Here is a 27,385-nt window from a genome sequence, read left to right as displayed (position 1 = left end):
CCACTTTAAAAGCGAGGTATGCCTCAGATGGCGAGAACGCGACTCTTGGATTGAAATTGGGCAGTGACGCTGCTGGACAGAGCGCCAGAGGTTACCATAGTGCGGGAGGCTCTGCGTCCCTGTCTGGAGTGGACAGCAACTGATACATTCATTATAGTAGAGACAGCAGATACCCAGGTTGCCTCCCCCGGATAGGCTCTATGAGATTATTTTCCAAATCGAAGGTGATATACCTCGTCCAATCAAGGTGGTTTTCTGGGAGAATCTAACCTCCTCGTATGACATTTTCTTAGCAGAGGCGGATTGGCCTCCACCCATTGTGTTAGCCACTTCTAGAGGGGAGGACGTGATATGAGTTTTTCGCGTTACGACCCTGAGGAGCTTGCAAAGGCTTTCGCAGAGGAGTGGGCTTTGGCCATTTCCCCGGAGGTGTACAGTAATCTGGTGGGTTGGGATGTTGATTCACCGGCTCATGAGATACCTGTACGATCTATGCCACAGCCACAACCATAATATCCAATCAGGCGTGAAGCTAAGGCTCATGTTTGTGACATTCTAACACAGTTAGGGTATCAAGGAGTGATTGAATCATGTACATCACCGATGAATAATCCTCTCTTTATGGTATTAAAACCGGACGTCTCCAATCGGATTGTATTGGATTACCGTAATTTGAACAGTCATTTTCGCACTTTTGCATTGCAGAACACACACAGCTCTGCTCTGGAGAATATTCTTGTTCGTAAAGAATACAAAACTACACTGGACATTTCAAATGGTTTCTACAGTCATAATCTCGCTCCTGAGAGCCGTGACTTGACAGCATTTACCGCCGTTGGAAATCAGAAAATGTATGCGTTTGCCTATGGGGTATAAGAATAGCCCCGCGGTATTTGCGGCACGTGTTGTGTCTTTGATACACAACATAGGCCCAGATGCGTACTCGTACTTTGAGGATATTTCTCTAACAGACGACAAACTTCTGCTGCATCTTGTCTGAGTCCACAGAATTACTTTGTCCTTTGCTGATTATGGATACAAGTTCAATTTGCAAAATCGCACATCGCCCATTTGGCGGTACTCTTTCTGGGCAATGTGCTCAATAATGAAGGAAAGGGGATAGCCCCCCCACTTCTTGGAAAAATGTGTACAATTGCAACCCCCTTTCACACTGAAGAAACTTCAGTCCTAGCTGGGATTTTTGAATTTCCGAGGACATACATTCCCGATTATGCCCAGCGTATCAAACCGCTTTGTGCATTGATACAACCCACATTTTCATCTACCAGCTGGCTCCTGGAACATACCTCTATCCTACATTCTTTGCAATCTGATATGCTTGTAACTACTTGTTAACGCGTGATAACACCACAAACCTGGAATACGTATAGTTCCAGGAGTGGTGGGTTTCACTTACTTGATGTTCAATGAGGGTGACACAGTAGCTGTTGCATACAAATCAAATTTATACATTGCAGCTGAAATGCGTTTTTCAAATGTTGCAAATTGTTTGAAGGCGGTACCGATGGCGGTGTTTAAAGAACGCTCACTGGCGCAAAGTAAATGCCTTCTCATGGTCACGCCCTTCCCTGCTTTGGAGGCCGTAACGAAGGCAAGTGTACCTAATCTCGAAGGCACTACAACCCCGTTGGATACAATGGGCTATGTCTTTAACATCCTCTGATGTCACATTTATCTTTGACGCTGCTCTTCAGACACAGGATTTTTTTTACAGTATTAACATGTTCATCCTCTTCCTTTGTCGTTGCTTCCTCTACATGAGTACGAATGCATCATTTATACCGATGGCTCAGCTCAACCGTCCGCCGGCTCCAAAGAAGCTTATTCTGCGGCTTGCGCAATTGTTGCTCAGCTCAATTGTCAATGGAGAGTTTAAGTCTTCCATAGTGCATACTCAGGCACTTGGGGACTGTACGGCATAATTGGCAGAACTGAGTGCTCTTGTTCTTGCTCTAGAGTTTGCAGATCCAAATGTGAATACTCTTATTGTGTGTGATTCCTATTACTGTGTCCAGTCTTTTAATGACAACTTTTTCTTTTGGTCTCAAAATCACTATTGTGCCTCTAAAGAAAGCGCAATCAAGCATAAAATGCTTTGGGTTCGAGTGGCAGACCTTAAACAACCTCTCACGCTTAAACATGTTATACATACTCTTGGCCATCTGCATGTGGGAGCACATGCTCTTGGTAATTATTTGGCTGATGAATCTGCAGTAGCCACGTATTTCGTAGCAGCAGTTACAAGGTCCATGACTGAAATAGATAATGATTTTCTAGCAGTAGTAGCTGCTACAAGGGAGGGAACTTATTATCCTCAGGGTTTCCCTTCAAAATACTCTTATCATATAACTCCCAAACAGGTTCCTCATGCTAAGATTCCTACAGTTGGGGGTCGGCTGATTCCCAACTTGGACTGCATATTTGCTTTGATCAAAGCCGCACATGAGGGCATAGCGTCAGCACATGCAGGTGTGTCGGCGACAGTCTCCATTTTACAGCACCGCTACTGGTGGTGTGGTTTATATAAACAGACCCGTAATTATGTACTTTCTTGTGACATTTGTCAACAAATTAAACTGTCTTTGGTCACACGCCCACCTCAAACACAGCTGTGTATTCCTACTCAACCATTTGGCTGTGTGTATCTTGATCACTGCGGTCCCTTCTTTTCTGATACTGTGTATAAATATATATTTGTTGCAGTTGATTCATGCACTAGATTCCTTTGGGTTTGGCAACAACGCAGTGTTGACGCTCGAAATGTCATCAGGGATTTGCGTGTCTTTGTCGGGATGTTTGCCTGTGGCACCTTCCATTCTGACCAAGGTCCAGCGTTTGCCTCTAAGGCGTACAATGGCGCAATGAAGTCAATAGGGGTACTGGTGCAGTTTTCGTCTCCACACAGGCCTAAGGGCAATTCAATTGTGGAGCGAATGAACCATGACTTAAAGCAATCCTTGACAGCTAGAGTCTTAGGTATTGGCAGGAACTAGCTGGCGAATTTGTATGGTATTCGAAGTGCACTCAATCTCCCTAGAAGATCTCTGGGTGGCGGACCCCATGCGAAATGCTCTTTGGCATTAAAATGCTTGAGCCAGACCTTGATGGTCTAGACGTGTGGCGGCTGCCGCAACTTTTGACGTAGATAATCATTCTACTGTGTTACAGGATCTACAAAAGACTTGTGACAGCTATGTAACTAAACATTTATCCTCTTCCACTGATGCAGCACTGCTGATTACGGTTGCCAGATGGCTTCCCAAAATCGGAGATCTGGTACGAGAAAAGCAGGAGAACAAAAAAGGATTTGGTCCCTCTTATCGCGCACCAGTTCCAGTGCTTGGACTAAAGGGTACTCCTACAGTCATTTTACCACCTTTACCTGGTCGCGAAGACAACAGATACATCTCAGTGGACAATGTCAAGTGACACCGTGTGGCCGATTCTGAATAGTGTCATGCCTACTGTTTTGTGTAACGCAATTTCATTGGATCCTCTGACTTCATCCTCTTCCACTGGTCCTCGTGTGGCTAAGGAAGTGATGGACACTGTAATTGACCTTTCACCTGTCCGACCTCTATCTTCCAATATGGATGTTCAGTATACTTATCCTACAGATGAGTCCCTTAGTGAGGTGCCGACCAGTCCTCGACAACATCAGGCGGACCCGGCACTGCCTCCTCTGATTAATAGAACTGCAAGTGGTAACTTTGGCGATCAGGCCAGTTTATTTTCTGACTCATCCTCCTCGACATCCAGTTTCGCAGTCCCCACCACCGAAATTAAGTATTTTCTTCTCTTGGTTCAAAAACACCTCCATGGACCTACATTTTGGTTGGTGCTCATCCTGATTTTCCTCTTCATGTCGATTGGATTTGTGACAGTGTTCTTTTTACTCATCAATGGTCATTATTTGCCAGAACGCTCTGCTGTGAACTTGGTTGATGGAATTCTGGACCCTCACACATCATCCAATATCATGAAACGTCATCAGACACTTGTGAACATTTCAGCATTCCTGGTTGGAGACGGCATCGTTTGGGACAAGTAGCCTTCAAAATTCATGGTGCGACCGAGGTGCTTAGGGTGCCATACGTGTTTTGTGTCTCATTAAGAGATGTGATAACACGGGACACACAATCTGACGATTGAGATGTGCAGGCAGTACATTTATTGTTTTCAGATTTAAAATATTATGGTGTTTTTGATGCTGAGGATTTGTATTTAAATTCTGACAATTATGCTGATCTCTTTCGTTATCGATCTTATGGGCATAATTTTTTGCACAAAACAAACACATTAAGACCTCTTCATAATTACACTCAATGGAAACATTTTCCTACTCCAGTACAAGGGAGTTCTAAAACTCTTAGAGATACATTCACTTACTTTCCAGATTATGACACGTCTAATACGGAATCCTATTTCTTTAAACTACATTTGTCATCTCAATCCAAAGTTATATTGACCCACGCTAAATTGATTTAATCCAACTCATTTATGACTAAGATAGCTACACAGGGTTATGATCACTGGAAAGACATTGTTGATTTGAAATCAATCTGTGGCATGAAGTCTTGGCAGCTTCAGGGAACTGAGGTTTTACATCGTGCCTGCCTGATCCCAACTCAAATTTTGTTTTTAAATGATACAGTGTACCAAACCAATTGTTTCGGCCTGGCAACTGTAAAAAATGTAAATACTCCATCCATTCCGTCCTTAGCGGAATATGACAATTGGCGCGCTCAGACGAATTATACTATTGATGCATTGCAAGCTTTGTTTTCGAAATGAGACCTTCAATGTCATCTGGGTGGTTAGTATGGCAAACAAATACATGGCAACTGCGTTTTTATAATGTAACACCTGGTTTCACTCAGACTAGACCGGAGCCTCGTTATCCACTTACGCATTCGGTCACCACATACTCAGTGGGCAAGTTATGCCAACAATGGTTGGAACATTCCACATTAGTGATGGAGCATGGTTTCACATATACCGAAACTTGCTCATACTCAGCCCTCTCGAAATAACCTGTAATATATTAATCAACATGTTTTGTCCATTAATATTTGCATTACATGACATATTTAGTATCTAGGGGAAGCTTTCCTATGTGCTTTTACTAACAGTAACCGGAGTGTCCTAAAAATGGCCGCCGTAAACACAGGAACTTTACTGCGCATGCGTCTGCCACATCTACGTGGTATGATGTCCTTTGCTTTTTGGCAGGATCTTGCTTCTGTGCACTAGTGTCAGAAATGGCTGCTTCAAACCTCACATGCTAATGCTTAGGCTGCTGCTTGTACTAAACTTGTTCGTTCTGCTTAACCATTAATGCAAAAGTTAAAATAAAGTAATGGGGTTAGAGTAGAGATAAGTGGTATACAGTGCATTCATTTATTTTTGTATTCTAATGTGTCTCTCTTTGACTTTATTAATAGCTCGTATTTGGGCCGAGGGAGACCTGAACAACCATTTTGAAAATAAAAACTGTGCGTGTGTACCGAACTTTGAGAGACCTCGAGCCATGGCATTGAACCGATGCCAGAAGTTGTCTTTCCGTCAAAGCACCTGGGAAATCTACAACCTCAACCTGGGAAAGGAAGACAAGTCGCAACTGTATTAGTTTTGTACAACAAAATTGAATAATATTGGTGGGCGGAATAAAGTCATGGGAAAAATAAATTGTGGGCGGAAACTTTGATCAACTATATTGAGTTGAAATGATCTCATCTTATTATGGTGTGATGACCTCTCCTCGTCTTTCTGACCAATCACTAAAGGGGAACACATAGATTTGCAACATTTAGGGGTGGTACATTGCCCTGGAAATGGTATAACTAAGGTAGGTTTAGTTAGAGAAATTGTCCAACTTGTCCGAATATCTGACCTGTCACTGACTCAATGCATGCTATAGGAGATCGAGAGCACAGGTGCTGGCAGAGCACTCTGTCAGAAAATTCGAGGTGTTTGTGAGAAATTATCGATTATCCGAACGGGGTACTTTGAATTGGCTTAATGACAGAGAGGGGTGTGACACTGGTGTTGCACTTAGCGGAGGTCACCTGTCCTGAACTGCACCTGGCTTGTCCCTTGGGCACCTGATTAGTCAGGAGCCTTGTCTTTTGCCCCAGCCCGTGACCAGGATTTGTCCTTGTACCATTCTAGGTAAATATAATCCATGCTGTATGTCCTTGTGCTCCTTCCCTTTCTCACCCTTCACAGGTACCAATGTCTAAGGGTGTTACTGTTATTTCTTGCAAACTTTATATCTTATTAATCATATTTTTACTTCTGAAATTTATGGTGTCTGTAATTTGGATGAAGACTCACTTAAACTTGCATAGATAAAGCATTTAAAACTTTCCCAGAGTCTGTGGTTATTACAGGAAAGGTAAAATTGTTTAAATACTGCTTATTTATTCTAACGCCTTTTCGATCCCTAGGACTGATAGCAAAGGTGACAAGGATTGGTAAATCATGGTTTACAGATATATGTACTTAAAGGACTAAAAAGTACTGATAGGCGATTAGTAGTAAAAAGCAGGACTACTAGTTCAAAGTGTGAATGTTTATGGGCCCAGGTGAGTATGGTAAATTTGAGCTAGTAAAACAACACCTCACACTCTTGTTGAATATAATCAATCTGGCTGATTTCATTTTAGGACCTAGATCTCCTAGATCTAAGAGATTTATTTATGCCTCTTACAACGAAATTTGGAAACTTTCGCAGATTGAGGCAGCTCTCTGTTTGCGCCAAATTGATCAAGCCAATTTAGACAAAGTCCTTGCCGTGGCCGATAATAGTATCAATACACTTTCATCACGCATTTATACATTGGATAATATTGTTTCATCTGTTATTGATATTGTTCAAAGTGATGTATCTGTGTTATATCATTGTCAAAATCAATTAAGATCTGTTATGCACTTTGCATGGACATTGCAGAATCTCAAAATGGGTAAGGTCCCTTGGGATTATTTGAATGCTTCTGCTTTGTTCCTACCTTTTAATCTAAATGATAAACAGATTTATGTCCATGAAAGAAGCTGCATATACACGTTTGCATATTGAACAATTGGAGCCCTTGCTCAGTAGCGGAAACAGACTCTGCGGTTTGGTTAATTCATGGGTTTATCTCTCCCTTTTTTGCTGTTTCAATTTAAATCATGCATGCAACCCTTTTCCAATTGGTCGCTTTGAACCACCGGGTAGTGCATTTCTCCATGAATTGTGGTCCCTACCTTTCACTTACAGATGTCAATGGGAGGATAAGGAAGTTTTGCTAACAGGGTAGGACTGTGATTCCACTGTAGGACATTCTCTGCTTTGTAAACACGTTAAGTTGCACGGCGTGTGTAATGTATCAGCACCTAATCTTGCTTGTCTTTTTAAAGGCACCCCAGTGCATTCAATAATTGATGCTTTTACCTTGCTTACTAATGGCAGTTATCTTATTTTGAACAACCAAGACTGCTGTGGTTTATGGGCAGGAATCCCGTACAGCATGTAACTTGTTGTAGCAATGTGCTTTTTCCGCCCCAGCTGGGAGTCTAGATAGTTCCATTTGGCCTTCCATTCCGACTTTGAAAACAGATTTAAACAAATCAAGCAAGCTCAAAGTGCTGATATTCCAGCAAGAAGTGGCTCCACGTCCGCTTGAGAGACCTTTGAGTTACACGTGGCTAGGACATCTAGCGAGTTTCGGTCCCTTTTGAACACTAACCTCCCACTTCACATTGGGGAGCTTATACATCAAATATTTAATACGTCTGACACTAAAGGCCTTGCACATTTTTTTAAACATATGGGATCCAGGCTTGTGACTTCTTTCTAGACTATATTTGGAGTTTTGTTCATTCGATTTTTTCCAGCATCTTTGGCGGGTTCCCCTTATTATTGGCTCTAGGTGGTGGAAATCCTGCTTCTTCTGTTCCTGTTGCGCAATGGCTGCTCATTTTGTGGTACTGCACAGACCAGGCCAATTTCAACTGTACTGTGATCAGATTCAACAGGTTTTTGGATGCTTACCATTAGCAATGCTTGGCGTGAGTTATGAATTAACTTTTCGCTTTGCCTACTTTACTTGCGTGCAACCAGTATTCTACAGTCAACGGTGCCCCTTCTATTGGGCTATGGATTTATGCCTCTCCAAAACGTCATGTCCAGTCCCGGATTTTAACCAGTTGATGGGTCCCTTAGAGACTCATGACCAAGCTTGTTCTGGGGATGGATGTATGGCGCGTGCGGCAGCACTTGGTGTATTGGCTGAATGGGATGTCTGTGCGGCAGCGGAGACAGTCCTGCATCGGAGTTTCGTTGAATATCACACAAGTTGTCCGGTTATGCCATTGGAAACATTTGAATACGAGGAGCACGTTTGTTCTTTCGACTTCCTGAATTGGATTGCATCCCTTTTTTCAACCATTGATAGGGATGATCTTTTGGAGGGAATTGCATACTTGAGTTCACATACTTTGATGGATTCACCACCTCCTTCATAATAACTTTATTATCCCAGAGACAGCACTCTTTCAATAGGCGTAATAAGACAGTTTAATATTTATTTTTTACAATTTGTTTTTTTCAGATGTTTTGAGCTCTGCTTGCCTTTTGAGCTCTGTTTTGGTCCTTTGTATATATCCTACGGCCTTACCAAGGGGAGGGTTTTATTTGGCCCTTAGGAACATTGTATACATTGTTACGTTAGCATGAGCTTTGCTGCCATGCGGCTGCTTTTGCGCACGTTACTACATGACTTTGTTTTTGCAAGACTGTTTGTGCCTTTTACATGAGAACGGGCTGCTTTTTGCGTTCTCTGGTAAGTTCCTGGAGCTTAGTGTGAACATGATGTGCAAAGTCGATAAACATTGCCCCTTGTTATTCTGTTCTGGTCAGTCCCTAGCACCTAGACATAACATCCTAAAAATAGCTGCAATGCTGGAGACTCATGCTTTGATATTACGGGGTTGGATGTTGTTTTAACACACTTGGAGAAAGCCTTTCCATGGGGAAGAGCTATTCTGTTTCTATGATGTAAACCTTACACCCAGGCTTTAAGGTATGGGGTCTGCTGTCAAAGCCCAGAGATCTTCCTTTATATAAACTTCTTCCAGCCAAGGAGAGGGTGGTTAAGCCTTATAGTCCTTTTTCCACTGTCTTTATATAATGACTTCCCCCTTTGTACTCTACAACATCAATTGCTTTGAGTCTATGCATTTTGCTACTGGTAGTGGCTCATATACTTTATTGTAGAGCACAATCGTTAAAATAAACATTTTGAACTATTTCAGTGACTCTGCCAATTCTTATTGTGAACAAGTACGAGTGAGCGAGCAAAAGATAGCTCTTGCTACCGCGATTCCTGAGAGAGTCTGTTCTGGGTTGTCTAATTGTTTGTAGCTTTGTTATTTTTGGAGGAGAAAGAATGAGACACTATAGCTAGTTGGTTTTGGGATTTTGGTTAGGTTGGTACACCCTTATACACTGAGGTCCTGTTTTCCTGCGCATAGTTCTGTGTAGGTGCAGAATCCCCGCAACACCATGTACTTATAACTTCAACCCTACTGAGCTGGGTGAATACTTGTTAGTATCAGTCTTAAAAGCCAGCCCTTTGAAGTAGCTGCAAGGTGTACATGATCAGAGCAGAGACCAGAAAGTGTTTGTTATCCATAGTCAAAAGAAAAGTCTTTACACACTGACTGTAAATTGCTTCGTTGAAATGGAGATTACATAACAATTCTGTGGTTGCAGTGTTTTTCACTGTAAATAGATAAACCAATGCAGATCTGTGTCTTCACTTAAAAACCTCTTTTATAAAAAACAACACTGATAAAAACAGGAACCAGTCACTATGTGCTTCGAATTTCCAAATGCCCATCACGTCTGCATCAACATGTCCAGGCTAAGGCTTGCTTTGTTGCACTACGATCAGATGTTCTTTCACAGCTTTATCTGCACTTATGCCCCTCAGGTTTCTTTCAGGGTTAGTGAGGCATGTTAAATTATGCTTACCTTGGCACATCTTTTTTTCCATGTTTTACCTCACTGATTCCCTGTCACATAACAAAACATAACACATCAGTTCTCAGCTGTTTTACTGCGTTAACCAGTGTGAAAATGTTTTTTTAGCTAGAACTTGAGCAATTCGTGTGCTTTAACCTCAAACAATGAGTTTGATCTAAATCTAATTTTGTTTATATCCAAAGCAATTGATTTGCAAAATGAAAGAAAAGATAATTTTACTTTTCTAAAAGAGCACTCCCTAAAGATAATTCTAGCAAGCTGTAGACAGTAGTAATTTACCTATGGATTCTTATGAATGTTATTTTAACTTTATAAGAGTAAACACATGATCCTTTTTCGTGTAATGATGGTCCGGAGAAAGGCTCACAGAACAATAAGAGAGCCAAAATAAAAGCAGATCTTTGTGTAAGACGTTTTTGTGTCTGCCTTTAAATGCAAAACAGCAGGTATCGTTTGATTGAGGTAACAATTTTCAATATTTACCTTCATAAATTGTACTCTACATGTAGTGGCAATTTAAGGAAGGAGGAATGGCAATAAGAAAACATAGCACCATGAATAGAAATTTCATTTAAAAGTAAAAAAATAAACAAAGATATCCAGCTTTAATCAATTTACGTTCCTTCCTTTACCACCTTCTGTGTGACTTGCTACTGCCCCCCCACCAAATTACCCACGTCCTAGCAGCTAATGTGAACCTACTCGCCATGAAATGTGACCCCTGGTCTTGGCTGTTCACCTTCACTTTTTCCCAATGCATGAGATTTCTGTTATGTAATGTTTGTTGTTCAGTCTTTAATTATTACTGAATTCATAACATAAATCTAAGCCTTGGCGGAGTATGCGGAGTTCCGCAAAGTGACAAAAACACTCTGCCGTGCTACGCAGAGTTCCGCAAGCGGCTGAATACGTTAGGGCATGCCATTTGCAGTGATTTTGAGTGCCAAGTGTTTGTCCCACGTGATAAAATCATCATGAAAGGCACCATGCACAGGGCAAGAGGGCGCAGCTTCCTTTCTACTGCTCGAGTAGATTTTCTACTCGAGCAGCAGCTTTCTCAAAGCAAATGGAAGGTTTTTCAAAGAGAGTGGTCGTGACCTCCTGCAACCATTCACATTGAGAAATCCGACTGCCCGCGTTGAGAAATCTCACCAGGATGTTCATTTTTCGTTGCTTACCAACTTGATATTGACATGCAAGACAGAGGAAAAAAACTCTGCTCAGCTGAGTTTTTGGGAACTCTGCGTGCTCCGCAGAGTGTGGAAAACTGGGCAAATGGAAGGAGTGTGAAAAACTTCCTCAAAGGGAGCAGAGTTCAGTGCCCAGGATTACATAAAACATAACATGTGCATTTGTAGTGCACGTTCACCCAGAAGGGTATCTTGGCGCTGAATAACAGGTGTTTGGCCTTACTCAACTCACTGGTACTCCTTTTATCAACCTCAGAAGTGTAAAAGGCTGAGTGGACCCGCTGGGATTTGAACCTGTGACCATGAGGTCGAACACAAGCCCCTAGAGTGGAGGCATTAGTCCATTAAACCAACAGAACTGGCATTCACAAGACTGCTGGTCACTGTGGAAGTTGTAATTGTGTGAGGATTTATTCAAATGCCATGTAAATTCGTGGACAAGCCTATATTGTCTGCTTTCTGCTTATGTTCAACATAGTCAACTTTACATGCCTGACCAAAGGTCATGAAGAACATTTGGCAAAGATGGTCTTCTAGTTGCTCCATATATCATTAACACATTTTTAGGGTTTATGAAGCTTTTCAAATTGGTATAAAGATGGCAGTGTCAAATAAGTTCAAAATATTGCACAAATCCCTTCGGATTCAGTTTCACTTCCCTAGTGCAGCTGGAGAGCATGCAGGCTCAACATCTAGTAGAAGTCCGTCCAGAAAGGCAGTCAGTATCTTGCGGTTTAATGAATAAGAAATGAGATTAAGATATACTAGAATAAAAAGTACAAAAAATAATACCAGATGCAGTTTTATTTCTCGACTGGAATATGGTTAACTGCATCTCATTTGAAAAATAATTGCTTTCTTAAACTGGACAATAAATTTTTTATATTTTAGTTACATTGGAAATAAAAACAAACAATAAATTAATAAAACATATACCCACATAAGACACAAAAATATCGACCTGAGCGCTAAAAAAGCTACTTTAAAAAACAGTGTTCCTGAAGGACGAATACAACAGCAACAGACCGGCCCCAGCTGCCAAGCTTCTCAAATATGCGTTCATTGCCAGATAATAGATTTTCAGTGGACCTGAGAAGGCTGAGTTTTGTCATACTTTGCAGACCCAGGGAGCACATCATACAAGAGCTAAAACCAAGGCACGTCATCAAACATATCAACATTAAAGGAGTATGGTACAGTCTCCTACAAAGTGAACAAAAGTGAGCTTTCCAACCACCCAGATTTCCCTTTCGTACCATATCCTATCATGGGTTTGCATACTTACTTTTTTTTTTTTACACAATAGCCAAGTATTTTTCTGGCATACTCTTTGCACTTTGTAAATTAGGTATTACATTAGCTTTTGTAAAGGGCTGCAGAGGCACGCTGCTGAATACTCAAGCTGTGAGAGTAAGAAAGCTCCTCGGCACATGTTAGGATGCTTGGAAAGTAACAAGAAACCAATCAGTTTCAGAACATTATAAAGTCCAACGATGGTATACAGTATGACGTTTAAAGTTGATGACCATGCAACAACCCAGTAGCAGCTTGTACGGCAAGTAAGGTTCCACATTTCTCATTAACCTAAGCAGAGGTACTCGTCAGTGTCATTTTTGGGGCGCTTGTGCAAAGAATGACTCTCCACTGAATCCTCCGTCACTGAAACATCACTGAACTGGTCAAAATCTGAAGGGGTGAAATGGCCCGGAATAGTGTCTGCCAAGGTGTCCAGGTAACTTCCCACCGAGATGCCATCCATGCCGTCGCTGCAGTCCTGTAAACTATTATAACTGCCATGGAGGGACGTGTCCCTGCTCTCCAATAGGCTGCACAGGCTGTCACTCAAGCTGCTCCCTCTGCTTACAGGGATGCCCTTTTCTTCCATCATCCATTTAATGGACTCAATGTTTTCGTTGATGATAAGCAGCTGGCGCATCAATTTGACATCGGTAGCTCTGAGGTGACTCTGTGCAAGAAAGGAGAAAGACAGAGGTATATTAAAATACAAACTTATTTAGGCTGGAATTCAGGAGTTCGCCTGGGGCACTAAAAGAGTAAGTTACACGTACAAAGAGCAACATCTTTGTGAATCAGATTAATTGTCTTAAAATTGCACTCGTTCATCAGTGTGCAGACTACCTAACTTGCAGCTTTGTGAACTTATGAAAGGCCATGCAGTATTCGTTCAGCCACCCCTACAACCCAGAAATAAGTGCCCACGTGGCATTGGCGCTGCTGATGTGGCAATAGCGTGTGGTAACAAAAATACAACGAACAGACTATAAGGGGTCCGTTTTAGAAAATAACATTTCAAAGTTATCAATACACGAGAGTACGCAACTATTTCTGACCCACAAATAACTACACATGACAATTACATGGTTGCTCGTTCCATGCGTTTTAGTCATTTTTAATTAAAGATCGGATCCCAGTTCCATGTATGCAAACAATTTTATTAAACAACAAAAGATAACAATACATGTTAGGTTACCAATAGTCCCCACCCTGTATCCCCCCTCTATCCTGAATCCGACACGACATCATCTCTAACATCCCTCTAAGCTGTCATTTCTCCTAACAGTGACACATTTCAGCATGTAGGACAAATCACAAATGGTAAGAGATAACACTTAAAAGGTGGTACAATCTCCACATGGTAAAAATAAAAAGTACACTCTGGCGGATGCCCTTCAATGCTTATACCTCAATAAATGACTTTCTACCATCTCTCCTCCCGAAAACCTCCCTTATGTTCCCTACAACGGTAGAATGAGGGACATCCTACACAAGCAAACCATTAACCAATGAAAAGACAGTACAAAATCCAACACAAAGCCATTCAGACCAATCGAAGGTAATAGAACCTGTGGACCATCAGGTATGTCCAGGAGGGCATCATGTGACAAGTTTATTTAAGTTCTTCAGACACAAGTGCCTTTCACACAATTAATTAGATGAATAAACCTCTTTACAAAAATTAATTAGATGCAGCTAAAAAAATGCTACAGTGTTAGTCTGTGCCTCACCCTCTAGTACAACTGTAACGTCTTTGGGGTTGTCTCTTTTATAGTTATTTATAATGGTGCAGCGTTTGGATCATGTATGTATTAACATTTAATTTGCTGCATTTGCTTGTGTGATAGCACTTGGGTCTGTCGCTACTGTGTAGGTGGCATTAGGTTTCAGAGGTGCTTCTGGACTGGTACGATTACTAAATGACCTGTGGATTCTTCTAATGACCGTCTGTATATTTTGCTCCATGAAGAGCTTTGTCTTGTGCTCTCCTGGTATTTGCACTGAGGTCATATAGTGCTAATCTGAGGTAGATGTTTTTGCTAAGGTGCCCTGTTTTTCTTTGTTCAGTTCGCACCATCTACTTTTGTACGAACTTTGTGTCTAACTGCCCAAGCCTTTGCCAGAATGTCTCCATCAGTCTTCTTGTTGAGTCTGACGAGTCGCAGAGACGGTAAAATACTAGCTGACTACTTGATTTGAGGGCCTCTTTGGCTATTATTCACAAGATTGTCTTCTATTGGATGTCATCACACAGTGGGCAGATTTAAAACCAGTGAAGAAGGTCTTCCTAGCAACAAAAGGCAATTTTCTACAAGGGCTTGGTTTCTTTTGCAAAAGGAGTTCTCAGTCGGAGGGATCCACTTCTAGCCAAGGTGACTGGCTTCCTCTTGCTAGGATTTGACAATATAGTCACGTAGAATATGCCCAGTGCATTTAGTTTTCTTTGTTGCAGGAGATTGTCAAATTGCTCAGTTACCAGCATGTATGCCCTTTCTAGTGGTATATTTATTGGGCTTGTCACTAGAACTTCTGTTTTAGACCGAATACTGACTCAAGATTTTCTATGCTTGTGAGTACAGTGATCCGGGGAACATGCTAAAATAAGTTTTTTCAGGTTTTGCCAATCAGCTGATTGTTGGTGTATTTTCATTGTTTCATCCTACACATTACTGGTGATATTCTGCATCTGTCTTGCATGGGGTTGTAGCCAACATCTGTTTCAAGTGTGATGGTGGGGAAACCTGATAAAAGCATGGGCAGTGCCTCCCAGAACTTCCTTTCACGGGGTGCTATTTTTTCAGGAGTGTTATCCAGTCTTCAGAGATTATTTTAGATTCTGTAATCTAGATCAATAAGACCAGAAGTTCCATGTGACTTTGCACTGTTCTTTGCACCTTTTTAGTATAGTGGTACGATTATGATTATGCTATTCTGCAATGAAGCAGGGAAGAACTGGGGCTGCATTAGCCATTTGGCACACTTCCCCAATTTGTGCCACGGCACACCTTTTAAAAGGAACACTGGCGCAAACAAGGACGGTGCCCAGTATTACAAAGCGAGCCCCTGGAGCAGCACATTCAAGTGAAATTGGGAGCAGCTGCTGCAAAGCCACTCTGTGTTTTGCAGTCCAGGTGGCATGCCGTCTGCATTTTGAAGAGGGGAGAAAGATCCCCTAGCATGCGGTGCAGTGAATGACTGCACCCACCTGCACGGGGATATCCGAGGGGGGTCCATGGGACCCCCTTTTCTCCACTCCAGAGTGCTGACATTAGGAGAAACACTGAAAGTGTGTCTCCTGAGGACATGTTGCATATACACCTGTGTCACTAATACAGCACAGGCACAGAGGCAAATTGATTCCCTCATTTACATGGGGCCACACCCCAATGCAAATGAGGGAATGACCTGTCCTGATAGCGCTGGTGCACATTTAGCACCAGCACAATCAGCATTACAGAAGGGGATGCACAAGTTTTTGTCACCGCTTCTATAATATCATTGTGAGCAGGGGTGCATAAAGTGGGTGCGTATGCCCGTTGTGACCCCCAGGGCACAATGTATCGTACGGCCCCTGGAGTGTCAGTTGCTTGAGAGGGGCATTAGCTGTGTTAAGTGCACATGCATGTAAGATAAGAGTAATTTAGAATACTGGGACGCAGGTTAAGGCACACACACACACACACACACACACACACTATACTTCTGGGGTTTCCACTTTTGATGAGGTAGTCAAATAAAGACCATTGATACAGACCTTGGCAGATGGCCCAACACGTACTTTCTTAGCTGTCATACTCCAAAAGTCTCTCTGATACCCATTCCCCTTCCAGTGGGTTCTTCATAAAACACCAGTGTTGACTGGAGATCTGGAGCGCTTATGGTCAAAGTGCAACAAGAATCAAGATTCTGAACACTCCTGCAGAGGATAGCAGGTACACCCTGGAAAACAATTTGGACTCACTGCACTTATATTTGGGAACATGTAAGGACCGTCCATTCAATCAGGTCATTAGATCAAGTTGCCCTGTATCAAAACTGAATATCCAACATTGCTCAATAATCAGTAAACCAGACACATGTTCCACCTTCTGTAGATGAATATAAAATTCAATCAGAAAACATTTCAGGTGCTTGTAAATGGAACCTTGCCAGATTGGACCTCATTCCCTGTCAACTCTGAGAGGTGATACTGGGACTGGAATTAATAATTAAGGCTGGCGCCTCTCTGAGGGTTAGTGGTAATCCTGGGCCTAGTTTGCATAGTAGCGCTACGCGAAGTGCACTTCGCACTACACGAGCTACGCGTAGCTATGCGAACTGCGTAGTGCACTGTGCAAAATGCTGTTCGCACTGATTGCACAGTGTCTGATGCTTGTCCGCACTGCGCAATCAGTGCGAACCGCATCTTGCGCAGTGCAAGCAGTTGTTTTCTGTCGCTGGAGTAGATTTCTACTCGAGCTGTAGCTTTCTCAACGCGAACTGGTAGTTTCTCATCACGAGCGGTCGCGAGCATACGCGACCACTCGCAATGAGAAACCTGACCTCCCCGCATTGAGAAACTCGCCGGCAGGTTTATTTTCCGCGATCGGCAACTTGATGTAGCTGATAGCGAATGAGGATAAAATCTTGCCGGGATGTCATTTTGCTCGCTCGTGGTTGCCAACTTGATGTTGAGGACCGCGAGCAAGCAAAAAAGGACTGCCGCACTACGCTATGCGTGTTTGCACTGTGCTACGTGCAATTCGCGTAGTGCAAAATAGCGCAAACTTCACAAACTAAGCGAGCGTAGCTTAGTATTTGCCCCAGTGTTAGTTAGTGGGGATAAAATGCTAAGCTAGCTGGAATGGGCAATACCTGCCAGAATAACAATTGCTGGGTTCTTAAAGGTAAGTTTTTAAAAAGTGCAGAAAGTTTACCACCACCATTTACCACCTGCTGGCAACCCATGGCAGGCAGATACTTGGCTCTGAGGAGCATCGTGGGCTTCCCCATTGGTTCTGGAGGGGGGATGATCGGAGGCCGGGCAAAGCCTCAGTCCACAATCTCTAAAGCTGAGATTTTTCAGGATTTAGATCTGTGGTCCCTGCAGTTTTGAGTCCAGAATTACTGGACCACTCTTAGCTGCCTGGAGAAATCTTGATGCAAATACTGCTCCTGGCAAATCGGAATGAAATTTGAAGAGTTGAACAATCTCTAATATCTCTTCAGCACACATTTATTCTGTGTATGGGCTACTGCTTTCCGATTGACTATGACAAGATTCAACAGCTTAAGGGGCACTTTATACCAAAACCACATCAGTTCCTCTGTAAGGGTTTTTCCTAGATAACCTACAGATGTTAAGATAGGGAGCACTTGGGTGGTGCCTAATCCTGAAAAAAAGAACAATAATGCAGTAAAGCTTCCACGTTGTAGGGAGAGTAGGGAGAGATAGAAAGTCCTCTTAAGTTTTTCACTTAGTTCCTCGTTTGTTTGAAAAAGCTTCAAAATGTGGGAACACATGACAGCTAATCTAATTTCACAAATACACAGCATAATTATGGGCTCAGCAAACGTGTAGTTTGGGGTAGAGTTCTTTATGAACTTTCACTGATGGTTGGCATGCACTTCATAATTCCATTTGTGCTACTTCGCTCCATCTAAAAATCAAACCAAGCTGTAAATTCTCTATAACATAACGTGTATTTGTAAAGCGCACGTTCACACAGAAGGGCATCTTGGAGCTGAATAACAGAGGTTTATTGATACCCAGCTCAATGGTACTCATTTTGACGATCTCTGAAGGATAAAATGCTGAGTGGACCTGCCAGGATTTGAACCGGTGACCATGAGGTCAAACACAGGCCCTTACAGTGGATCCATTAGTCCACTAACCCACCAGACCCAGCTTCTTTATCAGACCAATTCAGTGAAAACTACTCTAGTGGATACATTTGTTTTGGGCTTGGTTTACAAATCTTCATACATTGCATTATGGTAGCATTTTATTTGCAGGTCACACATTTTATTCATATGGTTACTCTCTTGCATGCTGATCTTCGAGTCATAATTTCAGAAGTGCATTAAGTGGAAAAAGTCCTTCATTAGATATTAGATTCCTTTCCATGCAACTAATAGGTCATCTGTATAGCACCACCAATGGTTAATGATTTTTATAAACGGGTTATTTGGACTACAAAAGGAGGAGGCTTCAAAATATGCCAGCCATGTTCCGGAGGCTGTCCTGGAAGGATTGAGCAGGAATTAAGCAGGAATTCCCCAAGATTCAGAGACACTCTTTCCTAAGAATTTCCAGGGATTCAAAAAGCCCTAGGGAAGTCCATACTACAGACTAGACTTTTGGTTGTCCAGATTCCCAAATCTTGTGTGCCCAGTGGTGGGCGGCACGGATGGCAGGGTGGGGAGAGAAGGGTTGCAGGGGATTGGGGGGAATGTAAAAACCTTTTTTTTAAACTCACCTTATCGCCGCTGCGTCGCTCCTTTGCCTCAGGACTCAGGAACCAGCAGGCTGCTCTGACCAATCACAACGCTGCAATGCAGCATTGTGATTGATAAGCACCCTGGCCTCCCTGACCAATCACAATGCTGTAATGCAGCGTTGTGATTGGTCTGAGCATCGTGGTTCAGCCAGGAATAGGGAGCCTATGCATGTTCTCCATGCAGGCTGTAATGCAACCTGCGTAGAGAACAGGGAAAATGTGCATGACTGTTTGGCCGGTCCGAGCATCTGACCTAGCCATCATATTACACTTTCTCAAAGTTGTGGCTTCTATTGTAGCCTTAAATATAGATTCAGAGGCAAAGAAGCAAAGTCTCAATGAAACTTAGGAGTGGGCAAACCACTCCTCCCGTGCCCTGCTCCCAGAGTAGAGCAGCCCGGGCCGCAGGAACAAATAAAATGAAAATAACGTTCAGTTATTATCATTTTATTTTTCCATCAGTTACACAGCTTAAAAGCAGTGGAGCGACGCTCCTCTGCCATACTGGCAAAGCGGCTACTGTGTGTGCCCTGTGCATTTGTTTGGGCATTGGCACCAAAAGGCGCTTTTTCATCTGCCTCCATTTCACAGAACTAGGAAAATGCAGGACAGTTTATTCGTATAGTATCTTGATTAATCCTCCATGAAGCCTGCACAAGGAGGGAATATTGGCTGCGGCGCTGGAAGAATTTTCAGAGTGGGAGTGCTGACACCAACAGTAGATCAATGAAGTCAAAAGCACTATGAAAAATCCAAGAATCACACAGAGAACAAGTCTAGCAAATGAGCCACACCCCTTCAGCAAGAGAGTGGTGTAATATGTAGCCAGTGCTACATTTTGGAGCACACTGTTGCAAATATATTACTATGACATGGAGTGGTGGTGTACTTTGTCTGTTACAGATAGCACATCTTCATTTGGAATGGCCACAAAATCTGACCCGACCTGGAGTTTTACTGATAAAGCGATACAGCACGAAAACAAACTATGTGTGGGAACCGAGTTTCAGTGAATATTTATCTCTGGTGAATCGCCAAGATAAATGTCTGGATTTCCTTTGATCCTATTAAAATCTTTGTTTCCATCACTCTTCAGAAATACAAGAAAGATGTGCTTCATTTGTACTTCCCTAACTGGTGATAGTTTGACATATGTGCACATATTATTTACCAGTATATACGTTTTGTTGTGTGTTATAGGAAAATGGTCATCCTATATCGGTTCCTTTCACACACCTTGTACCCCAGTACAATTGTCACATAGTTCACTATAAAATCCTCTCACTTTTGCAGTCAGACAAAAAAACAGTAGTCAGGGAAAAAAGTACACATCAGACTCCATGTTAAAAGAATAAGAAGTTTGCCAAAAACTTAGTCTGAGATTTGACCTCTGTCATTGAATGCATTGCAAATATGACAAGATAAAAAAAAATGTAAAGGCAGTTTTATTGGTAATTCACCTTCTAAAGCCCAGCATGATTATTGTGGGGGTGCTGCAGCACCCCTCGCACACCTACTTCCAGCGGCTAGGAACATTGGGCCATATGTATCAAGCAAATTCTCATTCGCAAACACCGAAATTCACAGAATTTTGGCGTTTGCGAATTTGCCAAATGGTATGTATAAAGGAAAATCTGGTGCAAAACAAAGAATCGCAAAATTTGCGATTCCTTATTTTGCAATTGCATTTAAGGAATCACAAATTTTGCGATTCCTTAAATGCAATGTATGAAGCAAAAAAAAAATGCAAATTGTCCTTAAGGAATCGCAAATTACCACCAACTTCAAGTTGGTGGTAATTTGCGAATTCCTTGAAAAATTCACATTTTAGCCTTTTTCAAAGTGCCATGTGACGCACATACATGCCCTCAGGGCATGTATGTGTGCCACATGTGCACCCATGCTTATTTCAGGGGTGCAACAGGGTGTCCTTTGGACACCCCTGCACCCTTGAAATTATTCTCAATTTGCGATTCTCAAATTGCGAATCGCAAATTGAGCATAACTTCCCATTCATTCCTATGGGCCTCCTGGCCCATAGAAATGAATGGTAAAGTATTCCTTAATTGCGATTCGCAATTTGCAAATCGCAATTAAGGAATACTAAGAATTCGCAAAAAATTTGCGAATTTGTACATAAATCCCAATTTGCGATTCTGAAATGGCAATTTCTAAAAAAATCGCTATTTCAGAATCGCAAATCTGGTTGATGATACATATGGCCCATTGTGCTCTACAGGGTTGCACATGCTCTGCTGACTAAATACTGAAATAGACTCAATAATTTGAGTGGATGCCCTATGGACAGTGCTGCAATCTTCCAGACAGGCCCTGAACCACCGAAGACAGCATACACTCTGCCCTCAAAAGAATCCCAGGAAAATGGCAGCTGAGGTGATGAGCTGGCACCTTCAGGTTTCAGGTGAAGGACTACTTCGAGGAGCCCTCCTTGAATTCATCGATGCCCCGCGTATCACATTGAGCTTTCTATGCAGGACGGACAGTTCAAGAGAGATATGAGCTTAAAAAAGATATGTTTTTACTTTTTACTCACCTATGGCGTCCTACCAATAAAATAATTCGTACTCTTTACTTGTGAATTTATCAACCGTGTTTCTCCATGAGAGAAGCATACTCTGAAGGGACATTCTTGAAAGGGATTAACAAATATTTTAGGAGGGAGTGTTTTGGCCTGGCCCAAGTGCATCAAAGAAACAGCCTGTGCGGGTCACATTCCAAAATGTAGCTGCTACTAAAATGCCAACATGCGTAGCCTCCGCAAAGCACAAGCGGGTAAGCAGAATTGTAAAACGTTAACAAAAGCGCTTTCACCTTTCAGGCTGCATCATAATGCAAAAAAAAGATGGGGCTCCCCTGTAGAATGTGATGAGGGCCCCCCGAATGGCCCATATTTCACAGGTTGTAATTTGCCTGATTTATGGAGGGGGGGGCTGAAGGTTTGGGGACCACCCCCTCCTGCACCCCCTGTGGCATTGTTTACAGAGGCCTGTGTTACACCCTTGCTTTCAGAAACCCACATTGTGACAGTAATGGCAGCTACGCCGTTCAGTACGTTCATTTTAGAGAAGAAACAACTGAGAAACGGGGTTCAAAAGCTGTTTACTGGGTGGAAGGAAGGGTCGAGAGCGCGGGCCTCTTCAACTGTACAAGAAGAATCAGCTTCCAAACAGTGCATACTGAACATGTTGAGCAGCCGAGCACGTGTGGTGAAGGCACACGTTTTTCCCTTTTAGCAATGCCAAAGTAAAAACATGACAAGCCAGGCAAGGAGATGAATGGAAGATGCCCTATCACAAAACCGAAGGGAAGGCAATAAGACCCCCATTACAATTGGACAAGAAAATCTAGATGCAAAAACGGCACCAATTTTACTATCTTGATTAACAAAATAATTGATTTAGACATTCTGATCTGTCAATCATTTAAAAACAGAAGCTCAGGATCTCAGTGCCCTAAGCTGGTGGGCTGAGGCAGCCACAAACAGTGGTGTTTTGGAGAGGAGATGTTAGGAGTCAAGACAACGATTGAGAGAAGTCTGAGTCTCTTGAAGCCACCATAATCCAGGTTAGAAAGAGACCAACCTGAGCGCATCGCCTTTATTCTACAAAAAGTGTCAACCTCAATGAGGAGATCTCACTAGTACGGAATATCAATGATACACACAGTTCTAAATATAGCGGTGTCTTGAAAGGTTACGGGGAGTAAACACCAGAAATGGAGAAGTTCAGAACCGTCTGAAGACCTGAATTCCTAGTTGGAGATGGAGAACAATAATGCGAGAGTAGGAAGACGAAGATGGGAGAGAGTTAACACCTTAGGAGCTTCGTAAATATACCTCCCCAGTGCTGCGCTGTCCATTATCCAGTGCTGAATGGATGTCCAACGGTCGCACGCAGCACTGGGGAGGTAGTGCCCGTGACGACCGTTGGCCGACGGCAGCACTTAAAGGGTTAAAGAGATGCAGATAGAACTAAGGGGCCGTGCGTGTTGTGTTTAGTTGTCATGCAGTCCAAACAAGACCCACAAAAAGGGAATGTGCTGGACAAAGTAGACAGAGGTAAGTATACAACAGAGTTAGCTACAACAGAGTTAACTATATGCAGAAAAAAAGACAAGATCATTAGTAGTATTGGAAATCCTAAAAACAGAAGGAAAGATTGTGATATACAATCGCAATCAATCATGATAAAATATTTATGAATTGAGACTGGCAATAGGGGCAAGTACAATGGTTATGAGTTTCGCACACACCTACTCAAGACCCGAAGATATGGTCAAGTGACTTGAGCTGCTGACCTTATAACATCGGGAACCAGCTCACATCACCACTCTATATAAAAAAAATTTTTTTTATCTATATATATATCACAAAGGCTTCCTTGTAGAAGAGAAACGGAGAGCCACAGCGGGGAATGCCAGGAGGAAGATTTATTTTCACAGGAGTAAAGTGGCATGACGCGTTTCGGCATGTGCCTCATCAGATGCCTGCTCCTTGAAAATATATATATCCTCCCAAGTCGGTTCACTTTTCCGGTAATGCAGCGCTCAATGCTGGTGCAATTCCCCTGCGGCTGAACCACGCCGCTGTAAATTTCACAACTTCTCCTTCACCAGGAAAAAATGGGTCGCACACCCAGGGCAGTACTTAATCTTAGCTTTTATTTGTATTCAATCATACAAAGGCTGACAGCGCATATATTGATCTACGCGTTTCGGTGTATCGCCACTTTGCTCGATCGTGATCGTGATGTCATCAGTGATGTCATTTGAGATGTCATCAGTGATGTCATCAGTGATGTCACTGACCATGTCATGAATGATGTAATATGTGACATGATCAGCAGTGGATTGCGGGTGCGCGATATATAGTTAGTACTACTAACTATATATGGAATTTCAATGGTTTTGTGTGAGTAAAAAAAGTTTTTTTAAATGCTAATTCCTAACTATATGTGGTCTATAACCTATGGTTTTTTCAGTGAATTTTCAAGGTTTTGTAAATGCTAATTCCTAACTATATATGGTCTATAACCTATGGTTTTTCCAGTGAATTTCAATGGTTTTTTAATAGCAAATATCATAAGCTGTCGAATGTCAAGTACGTGGTAAGAAAAAACATGTTCGTGTTTATGCAGACTGATCTGCTTTGAATGCTGCCCCCCCCCTCATTTCTATTAGGAGTACTCTCTCTTTGCAGATAGTGAAGGGTAGTTAACGCAGGCCTTTGCCCCCGTTGTAATCCGTCGTGCCTGCTTCTCTCTCCATTTGATTGATTGTTATCCAAGCATTTACTATTTTAGAATTGGTTCTCTTTGGTTCATTCTCTATTTACAAACAAGCACAGAGTCGCAATACTCTGTTTAGTCTTTGCAGATAGCGAAAAATCGTGTAAAAAAACAAAAGGAATCGAGCAAAATCAGTAGGCCACTAATGGGATCTCTTTTTGACCTCGCTAAAATAGAAACATTAGGAACAACCCCTCATGAGAAATACGAAACTAGTGAGATGAACTGAACTCCACACCATGATGTATGCAAGACAGCTCGGCTCCGCCACCCACCCCGCCCAAAATAACGATAAACTCTATGCAAATATTACAAATATATACAACACACCAAGAAAGTAACAGGGTAAAACATTTTATTAAATAACTATTTACATAACTATTTTATACTTTTTGTTGCCCGATCCGGCTAGCTCAATCGATCGAGCATGAAACTCATGCACTCTGATGGTTCAAAGTTTTGAGGAGTGCTTGTAACACTGTCTGAAGCCTATTTGCACTTGCTTCAGCTTCACTATTCTTAATGTAAGTGGGGGCTGTTTGAGGACGTGACTGCATTTGAAAACAATGTGATGCGGTGCCACCCTGAACCGCTTGACGGAGGCCCCCGAGGGACGGTGTCATGGCGCGGACTCGGAGGGGGCGCTTGGCTCCGGCCCCCTCCCCAAGTCGTGTTGCCCTGGTGTGGCCTGAGATCGCCCCCGACATAGGTGGCCGGCTCCCGGGGTCAAGCGTAACTTTTTGCCTTTTGGTGACTCTTCCATTCTTCACCTTGTCCCACAATCCGTTTCACCTAAAGACACGCTGTAGTGGGGCGCCCCTTTTCCGTTTCAGTTGCCATTCCGCCCGCTTTTGCTACACTGTGCCTCTTCCGCTATTCAGCTGTTTACCGCCCGCTCTTTCGACTACAGCGTCTCGCTCACCATGTACTTGAGTTGCTCCCGCTCTTGCGGTGCAGCGATAGGCGGCTGCCACAGGACTCTCAAAATGGCGGCCGGCTCTTCAGATTTGGGCGTGGTCCACTAAAATGGGCCTGCGACACCTTGGAACTCGGACGCTTGTCTGCTAGAGCTTGGGCTCCATTCTCGAAAGCGTCCCCTCAGCCTTGAAGATTCTACAAAAGTCTTGGGGGCCCCCGACTCCCGCAGGCTTCTGGTGGGGAGCGCCTAGCATGATTGCTCGTGGAATGGCCACGACGGAGCTACGAAATGGTGGTGCTCTCATGCTAACGCCAGCTTCAGTCTGAAACATCCAGAAACACTGTAGACTACCAATTCGATCAGTTCCGGTAGCGCCCCAACGTGACCCGGTAGAGAAGAACTTGCCCTCCCCTCTTTGACTGATGGTTCTTGTTGCCTGTCCCTTCTGTTGTCATTTAACAGAACTATTTAGCCTGCTGAAAGGGGTTGTGTTCCGACCGCTGGTTGGTGGAGACATTTTGACTATATTCTGGACCTGCGTTGTCGCGTAATGCGTCATATGACGCGCCGCGTTAGCGCACCCGGAAGTGCTCCGGTGCGCGAAGCGCAGCTTCCCGGAAGCGATCCGGGGCGCGGCGCGCAGCGCGTAACGTAAGCATAACAGGTCATGTGACTTGTTAATAAAACTTTTCATTGGTTCATTTTACTTTTCTTATTCTAATGATGAAAGGCTTGGTCATATGACCTAAAAATTACGCTTTTTATTACTTTCGAACATTATTTTTTCTTAAACATATGTTATAATGTTCCAGGCTAATGTCCTTTCCCGGAAAATTTACAACTGTCCTGCAAGTAAAATATATTCCTTTTTCGAGAAAAAGGGCGTTTCTTCGTGCCATGACGGAGCCGTTGAGCAAAAGAGGCTCGGCCTGCTGTCTTAGTCGCCGATACGCCTGAATATCAGATTCTTATCGATCACTTTATGTTGCAGGAGTAGAAAACACAACAGCCCTTGACCATTTATCTTTACTGCGTTCCTGCGTATTATACCTTTTACCCTTCATGTAATTGGACTGCTTTATTTCACTTGCCTTTTACTGATTCTAAAACAGTGACTATTATTAAAAACTTTACCAATGTAAAAACTACTACCATGTTTTCTTTTAAAAACCTTTATTGTGAAAATGTCAGTATACAAATACGGGCCTATAACCACGTGGGCCGGCCACGGAGCAAACTGTAATCGTATATGATGAGTAGACATTTACACTGTAGAGGAACGTAACGGGCGGGCCATTAGGTTGCAAGAACTAAGGTGTCTAACAGTTGTGGAATCGGTGGACGTACATTTTATAATTAAAACACGACAGAGCCAGTTACAATAAAATTATCTAGATATACATTTGCGGGCAAGTACCATGGGTGACGTTAATTCGAACATTCAATAGTACAGTAATCAATAACACATCAGAACTTAATATCAATAGGGATGTCGAAATATTCAATCAATTCTCGTCCCCGCCCGCCATGTGCTTCAAAACTGCATACGTATCTCGTGATTTCAAGGTTCTGCAACCAGTACACAACAAGGAGTTACGAGTCCCATTTATTCCGGCGCCATTTTGGGAGAGGATGGGCAGGTCCAGGATATAGTCAAAATGTCTCTACCAACCATCTACTATGATGATGTTCATATGCTGTATTTATTAGAGTAACACTCATCTGTCCACATGAAATTAATTTGCCACAATCTAAACATGTCATTTTAATCTTTCCAAAGTTCTTCTAAATATTTGGGACCGTTTCCCTTGCCTCTGATGCTGTCAGTGCCACTTCTTTGGTGAATGTACTAGCAGGTCAGGGGTTCTCCTCCAAATCTCTCTTTTATGCAGCACTATAATTAATTGGTGCCACCTCTCCATATGACGATGCATGGTATAGTTACCATAACTATATTTTTTTTCGGTTCCTCTGGAGAGTACATCGTGGCAGATGAGGCGTGTAACGTACCGGGCATTTACCTTTTTTGCATGTAGAGGAAAGGAAAAAAAATTTGAGCGTCCGAGTTCTAAGGTGTCCCAGGGCCATTTTAGTGGACCAGGCCCAAATCCAAAGAACAGGCCGCCATTTTTAGAGTCCTGTTG

The 27,385-nt window shown here is 42.7% G+C and overlaps 1 protein-coding gene across 1 annotated transcript in view; it reads right to left on the bottom strand.

The window, feature by feature from the left end:
- Positions 1-12,029: 12,029 nt before the first annotated feature.
- Positions 12,030-27,385, bottom strand: part of LURAP1L (leucine rich adaptor protein 1 like) — a 99,830-nt gene continuing 84,474 nt past the window's right edge. The window contains exon 2 of the mRNA XM_078677425.1: positions 12,030-13,207. Within this exon, the coding sequence (XP_078533551.1) occupies positions 12,821-13,207 (387 nt within the window). The 3' untranslated portion in view covers positions 12,030-12,820. The remainder of the gene's footprint in view (positions 13,208-27,385) is intronic.

The sequence above is a fragment of the Lissotriton helveticus genome, chromosome 2_1, assembly GCF_964261635.1.
Source record: "Lissotriton helveticus chromosome 2_1, aLisHel1.1, whole genome shotgun sequence".
In the NCBI taxonomy this organism is placed as follows: domain Eukaryota; kingdom Metazoa; phylum Chordata; class Amphibia; order Caudata; family Salamandridae; genus Lissotriton; species Lissotriton helveticus.
Note: the sequence above shows the minus strand (reverse complement) of the source record. Positions and strands in the feature narration are given on the sequence as shown.